Source organism: Schistocerca serialis, chromosome 2 (assembly GCF_023864345.2).
Source record: "Schistocerca serialis cubense isolate TAMUIC-IGC-003099 chromosome 2, iqSchSeri2.2, whole genome shotgun sequence".
Taxonomy (NCBI): Eukaryota; Metazoa; Arthropoda; class Insecta; order Orthoptera; family Acrididae; genus Schistocerca; species Schistocerca serialis.
Genome location: NC_064639.1, coordinates 417,904,683 through 417,919,904, shown reverse-complemented (window position 1 = coordinate 417,919,904; position 15,222 = coordinate 417,904,683). Strand labels below are relative to the sequence as shown.

The following is a 15,222-nucleotide window of genomic DNA, read 5'->3' as shown; positions in this document are numbered from 1 at the left end:
CTATCAAGCTAGTGTCATCACCAAACAGAAAAATTTTAGAGTTACCCATAATACTAGAGGGCATATCATTTATGTAAATAAGGAACAGGAGTGGCCACAGCACTGATCCCTGGGGCACCCCCCACTTGACAGTACCCCACTCAGACCCCACATCACAGCCGTTATCAACATTGTGAATAATGGCCTTTTGCTGCCTGTTGCTAAAGTAAGAGGTGAACCAATTGTGAGCTACTTCCCATATTCCGTAAAGGTCCAGCTTCTGGCCCAATATTTTGTGATCAACACATTCAAACGCCTTAGTTAAATCAAAAAATATGTCTAGCGTTCGAAACCTTTTGTTTAACCGATACAGTATCTCACAGAGAAAAGGGAATATAGCATTTTCTGTTGTTAAAAGACTTCTAAAGCCGAACTGTACATTTGATAACAAATCGTGTGATAAAAAATGATCAATTATACTTACATACACAGCCTTTTCAATAACTTTAGCAAACACTGATGGCGTAGAAATAGGTCTAAACTTGTCTACATTATTCCTTTCTCCCTTTTTATAAAGTGGCTTTACAGCAAAGTACTTTAATCGTTCAGGAAACTGACCATTTTTAAAAGAAAAATTACAAATATGGCTAGGTACACGGCTATCGTGTGTGGCACAGTACTTCAACATTCTGCAAGACATTCCATCATATCCACGAGAACCCTTAGTCTTCAGTTACCTGATTATTAACTCAGTCTCCCTCTTGTTAGTATCATAGAGGAGTATTGAAGACGTCAATCTCGGAAAGGCCTTTTCCGAGAGAGTTATATGATTTCTTGTAGAAATTAAGTTTTTATTTAATTCACCAGCAATGCTCAGAAAATGATTGTTAAATACTGTACATATATCTGACTTATCAGTAACAGAAATATTCTGACTTTATATCATCCATCTAATGTTGCTGAGGAGACACTTCCTTCACAAGTGACAATATGGTTTTAATTTTATCCCCTGAATTAGCTATTCTGTTTGTTTTTCCACATACTCTTTAACTTCTTAATAACATTTTTAACCACACCTTGTAATACTGTTTGTGATGGAGTACTGGCGCTTGATTTTGAAAACTTCTAACATTTTGATAAATCCACACTTTGTGCTACATGATACCCTTCTTGGATGCTGCACTCCATCCAGTATGTTGGATACACAATCTTCATTACAACTACTAACATAAAAACTAAATTAGAAGTTGACTGTACAGTAGATAAAACAGAATGATAGAAAATGTGTTTTTTCTTGATTTTTAGAATACTGAATAGCCGTTAGTTACTACAACCCACTGAAAGTTTACTGGATACGAAATTTAATGCCAGTACTTTCGTGCAGTCTATGTACTGTTAACATGTAATTTAAGGAATATTAATATAAAAATCATTTATATCGTGATCGTTTGGGATAAGTTTACACAAAATTTCTTTGTTTGAACGTTCAATTATGCAATCGAGTCTGTGATTATTATACCTTCCAAATGGTACATGAAAACTGCCTTATACATTATTTACTGCTAAGCTGGTCAAAACTTTCATAAGTAATTGCGGCCATATACAGTGAAGAGATCTTGATCGTTGATTAGAAGTAACGAATGGACAATGCATTGCCATAGCCAAATTCTCAAACAGCTTTCGGTCTCATACTGGTTGACATGTTGTTCTAGCCCCGATTATCATGTTTATCTGTAGTTTTGTACGTCTGAGAAAAGCAGGGCAGTTTTCTTAAAGAGGTTACACGCAATGTTTCTTCACACACTCAAGGAATCCGTAGAAAAAGTTTCTAATACACTAATGTAAACAAAATTTGCTTAGATCAATGTCAATGTGGAAGTTGTTGACTTTAGATAACAGCATACCGATTCAAAATAGCCCAATACGACTTCAAAAACCAGACAGGAGACAAGGCTTATAGATACTGTAGGCTACTTCTTCCTAGAGTGCCACTTAACCATAGTCCATCGGAGCAGATGAGCGGAAAACAGTCGGTTATCTTCTCACTGTTATAGTGTACAGGGCCTCAAAGGCGCCTGTCGCTGCTCCGGATGCGTGCGTAGCCTGTAGTGTATGCCAAATGTTGTCCATCCCAAACTGAGATCAGAAATAACTATAGTAATACTGTAATAGGTCCAGTCTAGGAGTACGCGCGCACCGTCGTAATTATTTGTTCTTGAAACAGAGCTGACTTGCTGAAAATTTTATAAATCTCAGTAACTAAGTGCATCATGTTGTACTGAAGTATGTTTTAAAACGGTGTTTATTCCACAAATAATGTTATAGGTCGGGCATCCACAGCCAAACAATCCTACAGTTTTAAATAAGAGATGGTGAAATAGTCTATATTAAAACTGAGTGAAAGTCCAAATATGCAGTAGCTGTTTATCATGTTTTCAGTGTATGACGTCCGCTTTCATACCCTGGAGGTGTATCTTCAGGTCATGTCAGTATATAGAATAAAACTATATAAGTAAAGCGATGTACTCAGAAAACTAATACTTCGTGTGCCACGAATTCCAAGGTACAAGTGTTCGTAAAAGCATATCATGCCTCGCTAAAACCTTAGATTAAACTGTAGATGATCACTAACACATATCCAAAACACAGTGGAAAGAAGAGCCAGGACAGAACATGACAGTCTAAGAAAGACAGGATAAAACCTATGAGCACAAAACATGGCACATGAAGTCTCAGTTTTGTCAGTACATCGCTTTACTTTCTACCTTTCTCGGTAGGTTACGTTGACTATTGGTGTTTTCAATTAAGTAGTTTTATTCTATATGACCTGAAGATATACCTCCAGGGTATGAAACCGATCGTCATACAGTGAAAACATATAAAAACAGCTATTGCGGATTTGAATTTTCACACAATTTTATTATATATTATTTTACCATATCTGATTTAAAATTGTTTGATTGTCGTTCACATTATGTACAAGAGTTTATTCCACTAAACGTGAATCTTGTCATCTTGAAGAGAATGTAGACTGCGGAAAGCTGCATGACAACCTATACTGGGACACGACCAGCTTCGTCGTCCATAGCCGGAGTCTCGGGAATACATCTAAACTGAAAAATTCTTGATGGTTATCTATATGGTTCAGCGAACCCACGTCACAACATTACAATCATAAAACACTAACAATGACAATCAATAATCCTTCAACTCTATAAGTCATTAAATAAATCGATATGTGAAAAAAGAGAAATCCAACCTTTACTGTTAACACGTCATTACTCACCAAATGTACTTAGTTATAAAAGTTATAATAAACCACATTAAGACCACCGTCTTCCCCCTGACCATGTCAGGCCTCAATGTTTAAACCAGCCGCTGTGGCAGAGCGGTTCTAGGCGCTTCAGTGTGGAACCGCGCTACCACTACGGTCGCAGGTTCGAATCCTGCTTCGGGCATGGATATATGTGATATCCTTAGGTTAGTTAGGTTTAAGTAGTTCTAAGTTCTTGGAGACTGATGAACTCAGCTGTTAAGTCCCATAGTGCTCAGAGCCATTTGAACCATTTGTAATGTCTAATGCTGTGGTTGTTAACGAGTAACGCTTGGTTGTAGGAGACCACAACCCCTCCTGTCTGTGTATAGGTAACCGGGATGTGGTTAATTTACTGCTCGTTACACCTCGCGGTGACGCTCTCAGCGACGCATGCGCTTTGCTCTGTGTGCCAATGCTGCACTGGGCTCTCAGTGTGGAGTATTCAGGCTGTTGGTTTATCCCATTTTTTAAATTATTGTTGGCTGTACGTTGTTTCTCGTTTTTATGGAGTATGATGTTTGCATCATTTCCCTCCTTTTATAACTGCATTTGGTAGTTAATACCATTTAGCAGTCAATGTTGGATTTCTCTTCTTTAATGCACTGAGGTTCCTAATGACGTAAAGTACTGTGATTATGTTTAGTGATCGTCATTATTATGGTTTTGTGATTATAATACTGTGACGTGACTCCACTGGACCATATGAACAGTCATTCAGCTTTCTTCGGTTTGGATATACATCTGAGGATATGGTTATAGGCCACGAATGCGTTGATGTAGCAATAAAGATTGTCATGCAGCACAATCGGTGTTCTTCTTGCAAGATGCGTTACCACATCTGCGGATGCTCAGAGCGCAGAGTTATTTGCAATGAACCGTGACACTCATTTCAAATAAGGGAATATCGATTTGATATAATCAGGTTCACCATAAAACACAAATGATCAGTTCCACTGAATACAAAATTGTTAAGACCAATAGGGAGTTTGTCAGTTCCACTGAAGTTCATATTCAAATCCTGTGCGCCACTGATTTACAAAAATCCTGACGAAGTTCTATAACGGCACTCCTGTCATCAAACTAACTTCACTGTTCACAACTGCCATTCACTGTTCAACATAAGTCGCGGTATTCACGAAGTCGCGCACAACAGTGTATAAACTGTACACACTAGACGCCATTGAATTGTGACGGGGTGTTCTCGAATTCTCTTCTGTAGCTTGCACTGGTCATCGTGAAAATTGTAAAGCAGGGCAGCCACCTTACACAAAAAGCTGTAGATGGAAGTTTCCATTTTACTCCATAAATGCACAACCTGTAACGAAATATCAGTTCTCCTTCCCAGTTCTGGAGTAACCTCAAGAAATTAATGTGTACATTACTTTAAGTCATTGTCCCTGCTATTGTCACTAACAGAAGCGACAGCAATTGTGAAAGTGTTTCTCGTTGCAGAGCGCATGCTGGACCGCATGATCAACACCATGTGGCGCGTCGGCCTGGGAGCGGTGAAGCCGCTCGTCAACGATCTGGTCAGCACGGCCTTCACAGAGATCTTCAACAACGACTTCAAAGACTTCCCCTTCGATAAGATATTCCCACCATAAAGATAACGTCAAAATTAAGTGAAGAAAAATGGTAATAGAGGGTATTTATGGCCTATGTTGACCGAGTGTAAATATGAACTGATTTGTCTGGTTTCATCTGTATGTTTCTGGGAACGTCGGTTATGTGTCAAGGTTGTTAGATGGTTGTTAGAACCAGAAAAGATAGAAACACGTGACAAAGGTTTGCTGATATAGTGGTGCTCGACGCATTGTATGAAAAAATATTACAGAAGAAAGTAATTCTACCACATGTTCTTGCAGCGTGGACTTGCCTTCACTAATAGTCGTGATATTTTAGAGTAGGAGTAGGAGTTGAAAGTTTTGTACTTTGTAGTGATTAACAATATGTTAAAAAAAACTATAAGAAATAAATTAAAACGAAGAGAGTATGATAAGAGTAAGTGTGGTAGAATTAAGACAGGTGATGCTGAAGAAAGTAGATTGGGAAGTGAGATGCTGAAAGTAATAGCCGAGTTTACAAGAAGACATAAAATGATGACCATCAACAAGAAATTCGTTTTTCGAGAAGAGACGTAATATAGAATACAAATTATATATTTTCTGAAGATATTTGTGTGGAGCGTAGCCTTACATGGAAGTGTGACATGAATAATAGTAAGAAGTTTTGAACAGTGGTGATACAGATGAATGCTGAAGATTATGTGGGTAGAAGTGGTAGCTAATGAAAAGGAACTGCCCCGCGGAGTGGCCGCGTGGTTTGAGGCGCCATGTCACGGACTGCGCGGCCCCTCCCGCCGGGGGTTCGAATCCTCCCTAGGGCATGGGTGTGTGTGTTGTTCTTAGCATAAGTTAGTTTAAGTAGCGTGTAAGTCTAGGGACAGATGACCCTAGCAGTTTCGTCCGCTAGGAATTCACATATACTTGAACATTTTAAAAGGCGCCGAATGAGCAGGAGAGAAACGACCTTTACTACAAAACTTGATTAGAAGATGGTGTACATAGATGAACTGTGTCCTCAGGCATCAGGTGGTTGTTAATTTGGAAATAAAGGGAAGTTTGATGGACAAAGTGCGTGTGGAATACAGAAAATATGCAGACATGAAAAGTGTTACACAAGAAAAGCTAGTGTGGAGAGCTGCATCAAGCCAGCCTTTATACCTGTGACCGCAACAACAACAATACCAATAACAGAGTAAGAATAGTATGTTACGTCAAAATCCATGTGGTTAATCTTGCATGCTTTAATAGGCGCAACGTTAAGTTTTATGATACAGAAGAACACGACAGTAAGTGATCGTTGCAGTCAGCTGAAACAATGACGAAGAGTTTCAAACTTTGTTGAGACGTAGAAACAGGCAATGTCGGTTCGTCGAATTTGGTACATAAATTGACACAATAGTCAACGTCGTTTCGGACAGTTTATGTTTGTTATTTCCTAGTTAAATCTGCAATAGACAGAAGACCGTAAAATAAAACTATCTACTACGATTTTTTCCTTTGCAATATAAATAGGTGATCCTGGTAATCTATAGTGTGTTCAGTATCGTGTTAAGGTATTATTTAATTTTTCACGTCACTGTGGTGTCGCAGTATAAGAGTCTGAAATTTGTAAGACTGTTTATGTTTCTTAATGCGTCGTACGACACAAGCGCGCATTGTGTTCTGCCCCTGGTTAACATTGGACGGCCCATATCGCCTTCTCGCGTTGACACTTCTACTTTCTGCAACACACGATGTGATTGTACAGCTGTCTTTGCCGTATAACATAAAAATAGTTTTGCCCAAAGTACATTTTCATAGTAATTTAAAAAACAAGGGGTGCATCGAAGTGCTCTAGAACGCCAATTACGAGTACATTAACGAGAAGTACTTTATGGACCAGAGAAAAACGAAAAATATAAAATTAATATAAACAGTATGTGTTTAATGTAATAAGACAGTGCTAGAATGTAGAAAAAGTATACGCTAAATAAAACATATGAAAACAGGATCAATAAAGGAAACTGTCTTCTCATGAACGCATGTTATGAGGAATGAAAATTTTAAGGAGGATGTCAGTGCGGGATGTCTGCGCCGAGGATGGGCTTTAGGTCCATGTGTCATGAGCAGCCATTTGGGGCGCCAATATAAGCGCAAAATTTGTGTGCATGGTGTATCACAATTGTTGCCGAGACGTTTCTCGGGTGAAGGTATCTGATGACAGAGGCAAATATGGGAGTAAATACGGAAGTGCCAATGATTTGTTTGCGAGATATTTGCGACTGTGTGGTTAACAACCGCTACTAACGTCGTTATCAAATATAGTCCTAGTTAGTATAAATTCTTTCTCCTATATCACAATCAAATACAATACCACTTCAGCACGTTACATTTTACAATATATTGCACATTTTGCTGTATCTGTGCATGCTATTTAGCAATTACAATTCCATAAGTACAAAACCTTATTGTACCTGTGAATAACTTCAAATGATCAGATGTAGATTTGCTGATTTTGAATCTGGTGGAACTTGTATTATTGAAAATGCTTTGACCTCAGTTAATGATTTTATTGTTTTTTCTTACAACTTGCGAAAAACGTTACACTCTGTCCAATATAATGCTCTTAATCAAACAAACAATGTTTATTTAACGATTCTTAAATCACTTTGGTAAGAGAAAATTATGTCATTTCATAAGTGGGAGACAAGAAATTTATCACTTCCGTAACAGGAAGGCTCAATGACTTTCTTTCTGTTCATTCCAGACTTAAATGAATATTGTTACCATGAGAATTCGGCATTCGTCAGCACTGCATATTTACAGTGCATAAAAATTACGCTAAGATCGTTAGCGAAGCGCTTATCTTCGGATTTGATTGCTGCGTCTTGATAAAAAAAAAAGAAAAAAAAAAACAGGGGATCCGGACATCTGTGTCAGTACTAAGCACAGCTTGTAGGGTTAAAGGGTTTTAAACCTGTTGTAACATACAGTTCCGCACTGTCGCCTGATAAACAAAGAGCCTACGGAATATCAGACCAGCTGTGTGGCTGGATTGAAGAAGTTTTAGCAAACAGAACACAGCATGTTGTTATCAATGGAGAGACGTCTACAGACGTTAAAGTAACCTCTGGCGTGCCACAGGGGAGTGTTATGGGACCATTGCTTTTCACAATACATGTAAATGACCTAGTAGATAGTGTCGGACGTTCCATCCGGCTTTTCGCCGATGATGCTGTAGTATACAGAGAAGTTGCAGCATTAGAAAATTGTAGCGAAATGCAGGAAGATCTGCAGCGGATAGGCACTTTGTGCATGGAGTGGCAACTGACCCTTAACATTGACAAATGTAATGTATTACGGATACATAGAAAGAAGGATCCTTTATTGTATGATTACATGATAGCGGAACAAACACTGGTAGCAGTTACTTCTGTAAAATATCTGGGAGTATGCGTGCGGAACGATTTTAAGTGGAATGATCATATAAAATTAATTGTTGGTAAGGCGGATACCAGGTTGAGATTCATTGGGAGAGTGCTTAGAAAATGTAGTCCATCAACAAAGGAGGTGGCTTACAAAACACTCGTTCGACCTATACTTGAGTATGGCTCATCAGTGTGGGATCCGTACCGGATCGGGTTGACGGAGGAGATAGAGAAGATCCAAAGAAGAGCGGCGCGTTTCATCACAGGGTTATTTGGTAACCGTGATGGCGTTACGGAGATGTTTAGCAAACTCAAGTGGCAGACTGCAAGAGAGGCGCTCTGCATCGCGGTGTAGTTTTCTCGCCAGGTTTCGAGAGGGTGCGTTTCTGGATGAGGTATCGAATATATTGCTTCCCCCTACTTATACAGTACCTCCATAGGAGATCACTAATGTAAAATTATAGAGATTCGAGCGCGCACGGAGGCTTTCAGACAGTCGTTCTTCCCGCGAACCATACGCGACTGGAACAGAAAAGGGGGGTACTGACAGTGGCACGTAAAGTGCCCTCCGCCACACGCTGTTGAGTGGCTTGCGGAGTATAAATGTAGATGTAGATGTAAAATGCAGTTACCTTAATGAGGAAATCTCGCAAAACAGCGGGGACCTTGGAGCAAAATCCGACTAACCAGGCAACCTCCTCAGATCACAATTTATGTTGACAAAATTCGTTACGAATGAAATATGGGGTCAAGGGAGCATAAGAAAAATTCGTCAGACGTACCTTGGATGTATACATATTTAACAGTTCACAATTGTTATCGTAAACACGAACGTATTTCGTCAGATTACAACTTTTTGCACAATACCGTTCGACAACATAACGCATTACAGATATCAATATCGTTCACACGTTTACTTTGTAGTATGTCTCGTACGAAGCTCGAAAGAAGTCCCGCGAATAGTCTCCTTCATATCCACATTTTCACTCCAAGGAAAAACCCCCCTTCATTGTCAAAAGAGCGTAACGATAACTTTCCAAAATCGATGCTATGACATCGCTGGACGCGCTCTATCGCATAACGTAAATTTACACGAAGTACGAAAAATGAAATGTTCTCAGTGAAGTTACAGTTTATGCATATATCCGATCAAACATATAACCTGTTACATATGAAATAACGTTTTCTCGGAGATCGTGATAGAATAACTTGTATATGGTAAAGTAATTCTCTTACATGCCGTACTGACATTTGGAAGCAATACTGTACATGTTTTCTCGCTGTGTGACGTGTTCTGATCAGCTGTGCAACCATCCATTGGCCGGCTGGTGTGGCCGTGCGGTTCTAGGCGCTGCAGTCTGGAACCGCGTGACCGCTACGGTCGCAGGTTCGAATCCTGCCTCGGGCATGGATGTGTGTGATGTCCTTAGGTTAGTTAGGTTTAAGTAGTTCTAAGTTCTAGGGGACTGATGACCACAGATGTTAAGTCCCATAGTGGTCAGAGACATTTGAACCATGTTTTTGAACCAACCATCCACCTCTCCTTCCACACCACGTAGCCGACAATGACATCAAAAAATGTGGCAGTAACATTTGACTCCAGGCCGCAGTGGCCAGTTGGCCTCCTACAGGAGTCTTCTTCCATGCTACAACATCGTTTTGTGTCCGCTTGTCCAGAACATTTGGGAAGCTATTTTGTTTTTATGGTCTTCATAACGACAAATTAATAGACAAAAATGTGTCATAAGAAAAAAAATTCCATCCGGAACACGTAATCGGAACGACGAAGCACACGAAAGAAACAGAACTGAAGAACAAGGTGCGGCTATGTTAGTTTCTTTGCCTCACGTTCTTCAAAAAGCGAAAAATCTTGTAAATATGCTCTTACTCAAAGTAGAAATACTTTCAGCTACAACAATCTCTTCAACAGCTGAACCATAGTTGATGCTAATAAGATCTTTTGTTTACTTGTTACCATACTTAGTTCCTTGTTTTTAAGAAAATAGGAATTTTATTGGGGTGTATTTCTTTATTACTACAAGCGGTGGGTTGGTTGGAATCCAAGCGCTGTCTATATAATTTTGGTTAAATATCCAACAGAAATTTTGAGACAACCTTTAACCATTTATGGTCATTTTTCAGGCATACACAGCCATAACGCAAAGTGACTCGAGTAACTCAGCGATAAACAGTCAAAGTTTCGCAAGCGAATCGTAGATTTCAATGAAATTTTTCTGAAGGAAACAAGTTAATTAACATTAATATCGAAATGTGCAAAGTTGAACGATCCTTCGTATAATGAGCTCATTGTTATAGACGAAGGTTCGTGCAAGGCGAGTGTTTTTGCCATTTTTTGGCCGTAACCTAAGCATCTAAGAAAATGAACCTTGAAGCCATCATAATTATCGACTAAATTACGATGACTGATCTCAAACGGTTGCTGCCGGCCGAACAGCTTTCAGCGACAAACTGTAACGCTAGTACTTACCGCGTATTTGAAAATTGTATGTGAGACCAATTCTAAGTATTGGCGGTACAAAACGTGTGCATTTCTCGCCGGAAAACAGCAGTTAAAAGGGACACATAGTCATGAGAAATCCAGTATTCCTTGTGGACAAAACGAAATTTTAATATAATGAACACACGAATGCTAATACTTTTGTAAAGGTGAGATAATATTCAAAGACTGATTACAGGACAGCCAGCCCTATATAGCTGACTGCAGATTCTCTCAAATATTGCACAAACCCATCAGTAACTAATTTTACTACACAAAAAAGCTTGAACACACCAATTTTCTTAGTTTGTTACATGTTCCACAGATCATCTGAACCATTCTTTTATCGAAATGATGTGGAACGTGTCAGTTTACATGATATGTGTACATGGTTACTGTTAACATTAATAAACGCCTTATCATTTTATTCCTACTTATGCAATTTCACTTAAAACGCCCTTTGTTTCCGCTGGCTACCACGTTTTAAGTAGAAATTCGTTAACGGAATAGAAGGAGCTGTCAAGGAGAAATGATATAAAATATAAAGTTTGATTTAAAACTTGATTATCTACCTGTCAGACATTTTATGTTATTGGACATACGATCAAAAAATTTTATTGCTGCATACTGAACTTTTCTTTGAGCCACTGACAGCTTTAACAGTGAGTAATACAGGTCATTTTTTCCTCTAGCGGGTATATACATCATTGTCCTTCTCAAATTGTGGTGGATCATATTTGACGAATTTCACTAACGAGAATATGTACTGCCATATACAGTTAAAATGCCTAGCTCTTTGAAGAGGCACCTACATGACATCCGTGCGTGAAAACCGCTATTGTGCAATCAGTACTATCTTTCTAAGTGATGAGTAACCCCAGAAAATTTTTCCGTACTACATTATTGAGTGGAAATATGCAAAATGTGTCAAGAGGTTAATATGTTTATTTCGAAGATTAGCAATTATACGAAGAGAAAAAGTAGCTGAAATCAATTGTTTGAGAATCTCAGTAATGCGCTTGTTCAAGTTTTTATCAATATGTACACCCAAAAATTTGGAGCATTCTTACCTACTTACTGACTCCTGCTCATGTGCTACATCATTTGTTGGTATGACTCCATTTGTTGTACAGGATTAAATGTAGTGTGCTTTTAAAAATTTAGGGAGAGCTCATTTTCAGAAAAACACTTAATAATTTTTGGAAAATGTCGAATACTAACTCTTCTCTCTTTAATCGGATTTATTATGTGTCGTTTGCCAAAAGTACCAAATTTGCTTGTTGAATGTTAAATTTTATTAATATCTGAGCTAGAGAGAGAGACTGATTGTCACGTGGTCTCACTGGATTCGGCATCCACTTGACCCCATGTCTCCGAACCTAAGAGAAAGCAATTCTATGTTCCATTACAATTTAAACAAACATGCTAGAATTTACGCTTCCTGAATATGACTAAAAATCAACACGTCCTTCAGAAAACTTGGAGTGAAACGCTTGGAAAGCGTAATTTAAGCTAAGACCATGTAGTTATCTCACCGAAATAGGTGCTGCAGCAAGACGAAACGCTGTAGCTCAGCTAGCGTGAGGTCCGCGTTGTCAAAAGCAATTCCCTGCACACGACTGACAGTGCCGACATTCCCAACAATGTTTCCCTTCACACCTTTGCCAATCCTGAGCGTGAGTGTTGGCATAACGTAACGCCAGACTGTCGACGGTAGCCTATTCGAAGAAATAACCAGTAGGAAATCTGCGAAGATGGCTTTGAAATCCTGAATGATTTTATACCATTAAGAAACCAAGAAGTGCTTTCAATTATAATGGATCAGGAAGTGACCAATTACAGAATTTCAACCAATCCGAACTTTTTGTTATTCTCTGTGCCCTGTCGCAACGTTATGATAGGTGGCCATATATACTAATAAAAGATTAAATACTCCGTTTAGGTAATGTATTGTCTGTCGTACGTGACTCCCCTGTCTCCACCCCCCGTCCCCCGACCACCGCCCTTCTTTTTGTTAACACTGAGGGCGACAGCTATTTTTTTTGAACTCCTGTACTTGAAACAAAATGTTAGGTCTTGAGTCATGAAAAATATTTTTCCCGTAGTAGCATTTATCGTAACAAAATTAGTTGCCAAGAAATAATTTTTATTGCTGTAATTTTTTGTCCCATATGAGGCTCACTCGTTAAAATTTACATGAACGATGTTCTGCTGTGAACATTTTCATTACAGTTCAATATGTTTTTAGTTTATTTTGTAGTCTACTTACCGATGGAATATTTTGAAGAAGCGTTTACCTGTTCATAAAATCTTTCAGCAATACTCGCTGGGCTATTACATTGAGCTAGTGTATGATGCAGTTTATAAAGCTAGTGAAGATCTACAGTAGGTATTTTAGAAATAAAATGTTGCCTTGGTACTGCAAGAATTCTACAAAAAATTATATTATTTAAGAATCGATATGTTGTCAAATGAAAGCACACAACATTAAAAAATATTTGTGTAATGATTTATTGTGTTAAGTTCATCTAATTAGTACGAATATTAAGATTATCGGTTTCAGCATAATATTTCCACCTACAAACGTGATAATTAATCCACTAACAGTTTCTAGAAGATATATGAAACCTAGTTATGTGCACATGAGCGTCTTGAAAACTGTACGAAATATGTCGATAAAACATGTATCAAGGCGTCACAAGTTGCAAGACTGATATCGGAACATTGCCATCCACCCTTCATGTAGGGTGTATGGAAGAGAATGGCGGGGGAAATCGAGGAGTGGGAAACTCAGCTCATACTATTCATTTTGTGGAGCTTTTCACTTACCCCACGGACTTCCTATTATCAAGGTCTGAACAAGTTCTGACAGGTTTCTCGAGAATGACCTAATCCTAGACAAATTAGTACCGTAGCTTACCAGCAATAACAGGCAATGCGCCTTCCCACCGGCGGTGCTAACTCTGCTGTCAGGACGTCGAATGAATTTTCTATTACATCCGACCGAATGTCTCTGAAACAGGATTTCTTGAAGAATATATGTTTAAAAAAACGTACTCTGAAATCTGACTTTTCATTCTCAGGAGACAGCCAGTGCTGTCCAGTTTTTCTGTGATCCATCTGACATATTTCTCGAAGTCACATTTCGATATCTATTACCTGTGGAGATCCTCATTTCTGCAAGTTTAACCCACTGGATGGCGTCTTCTCACAGCGAGGCTCGAAAACATCACTGTCTGCTCAGCACACGATTACATCTCAGATTTTCCTCTGCAACTTCGGTTTCATTTTTTATTTCACAACTTTATGCCACGTGTCTCTTTCTTCTTCCTATGAATATTCAGTTTACTTTATAAACCGCCGTTTTTTTTCAGCTATTATGGCACACTCATGTAGAACAGCTTTCATCGCCGTTACTTTTTTCAGCTACTATGGCACACTCATGTAGACCAGTTCTCATCTCTGCTTTGGTCTCTCCCTGACCAAAGCAGAGATGAAAGCTGTTCTACATGAGCGTGCCAAAGTAGCTGAAAAAAGTAACAATGGTTTACAAAGTAAATTTAGTATTCATAGGACGGAGAAAGACACATGGCTTTAAGTTGTGAAATAAAAAAATGAAACCGAAGCTGCAGAGGAAAGTCTGAGAAGTAACCGTTGTTTATTTCTGAAACATTTCCATCCAGTTCTTATTTCAAATTGCTCTCTTGTTTCTACTCCTATGTAATAGTTTCCCGACCCATATTTATCACCTCGGTGAAGTCTCAGTTCCCTCATCTTTAAACATTTTCTCTACTTCCACTGCAAATAGAACATAGCTTTGTGATGGCTTTGTTCGGTGCTTGAATGTTTCATTCGATCTTCATGTTCTTGTAATGTTCCGGAAACCCGATATTTCTTAACCGTTGCGCCCATCCCTGCTCTTCAACTTACTTATTACTGGTGTGATCATTGTCCATTCTACAAGCCGGTCGCAGGAAACATTTCAGTTTCCGGTCTACTGGCGTCTTTTTTCTTTTCTTTTTTTTTCATCCTGGTTATTGTGTGTGTAAACATGCAAACAGTAATGAGAACACCGTCCTTGAATTCTGAAATAACTGCTATTGATAATACGTGAACAATTATGTACAAGTTTTATTCCGTTTATTCCTTCGGCATGTAGAAGGCGAATATTAAAAAGGGAAATTACGCCGTTACATAATAGAAAACTTTACACAGTAAGACTTTTCTTCAAAGCCAGCCAGTGCAATTGTCCGTGAGTTTATGTACGTCCCCAAGTTCACCACTTAACCATGCATAGTGCTCTCGACCTGGTGGTGTATCGATTGGCTCAGTCCACACTCTGCACTGAGGGTCGTTCGAGAGTCCCAATGTTGGCATCATCTCCCTTCTTCTTCCAAGATTTGGGTTCGACGGTTTTTTGCTATATTCTTTCAATAGTAACTTTTTCTGATTTCAGGT

General features: G+C 38.9%; 1 protein-coding gene across 1 annotated transcript in view; it reads left to right on the top strand.

The window, feature by feature from the left end:
- The window catches only part of LOC126456028 (uncharacterized), a 67,197-nt gene extending 62,298 nt beyond the window's left edge, over positions 1-4,899 (top strand). Inside the window, exon 6 of the mRNA XM_050091783.1 lies at positions 4,748-4,899. Within this exon, the coding sequence (XP_049947740.1) occupies positions 4,748-4,899 (152 nt within the window). The remainder of the gene's footprint in view (positions 1-4,747) is intronic.
- Positions 4,900-15,222: the final 10,323 nt, after the last annotated feature.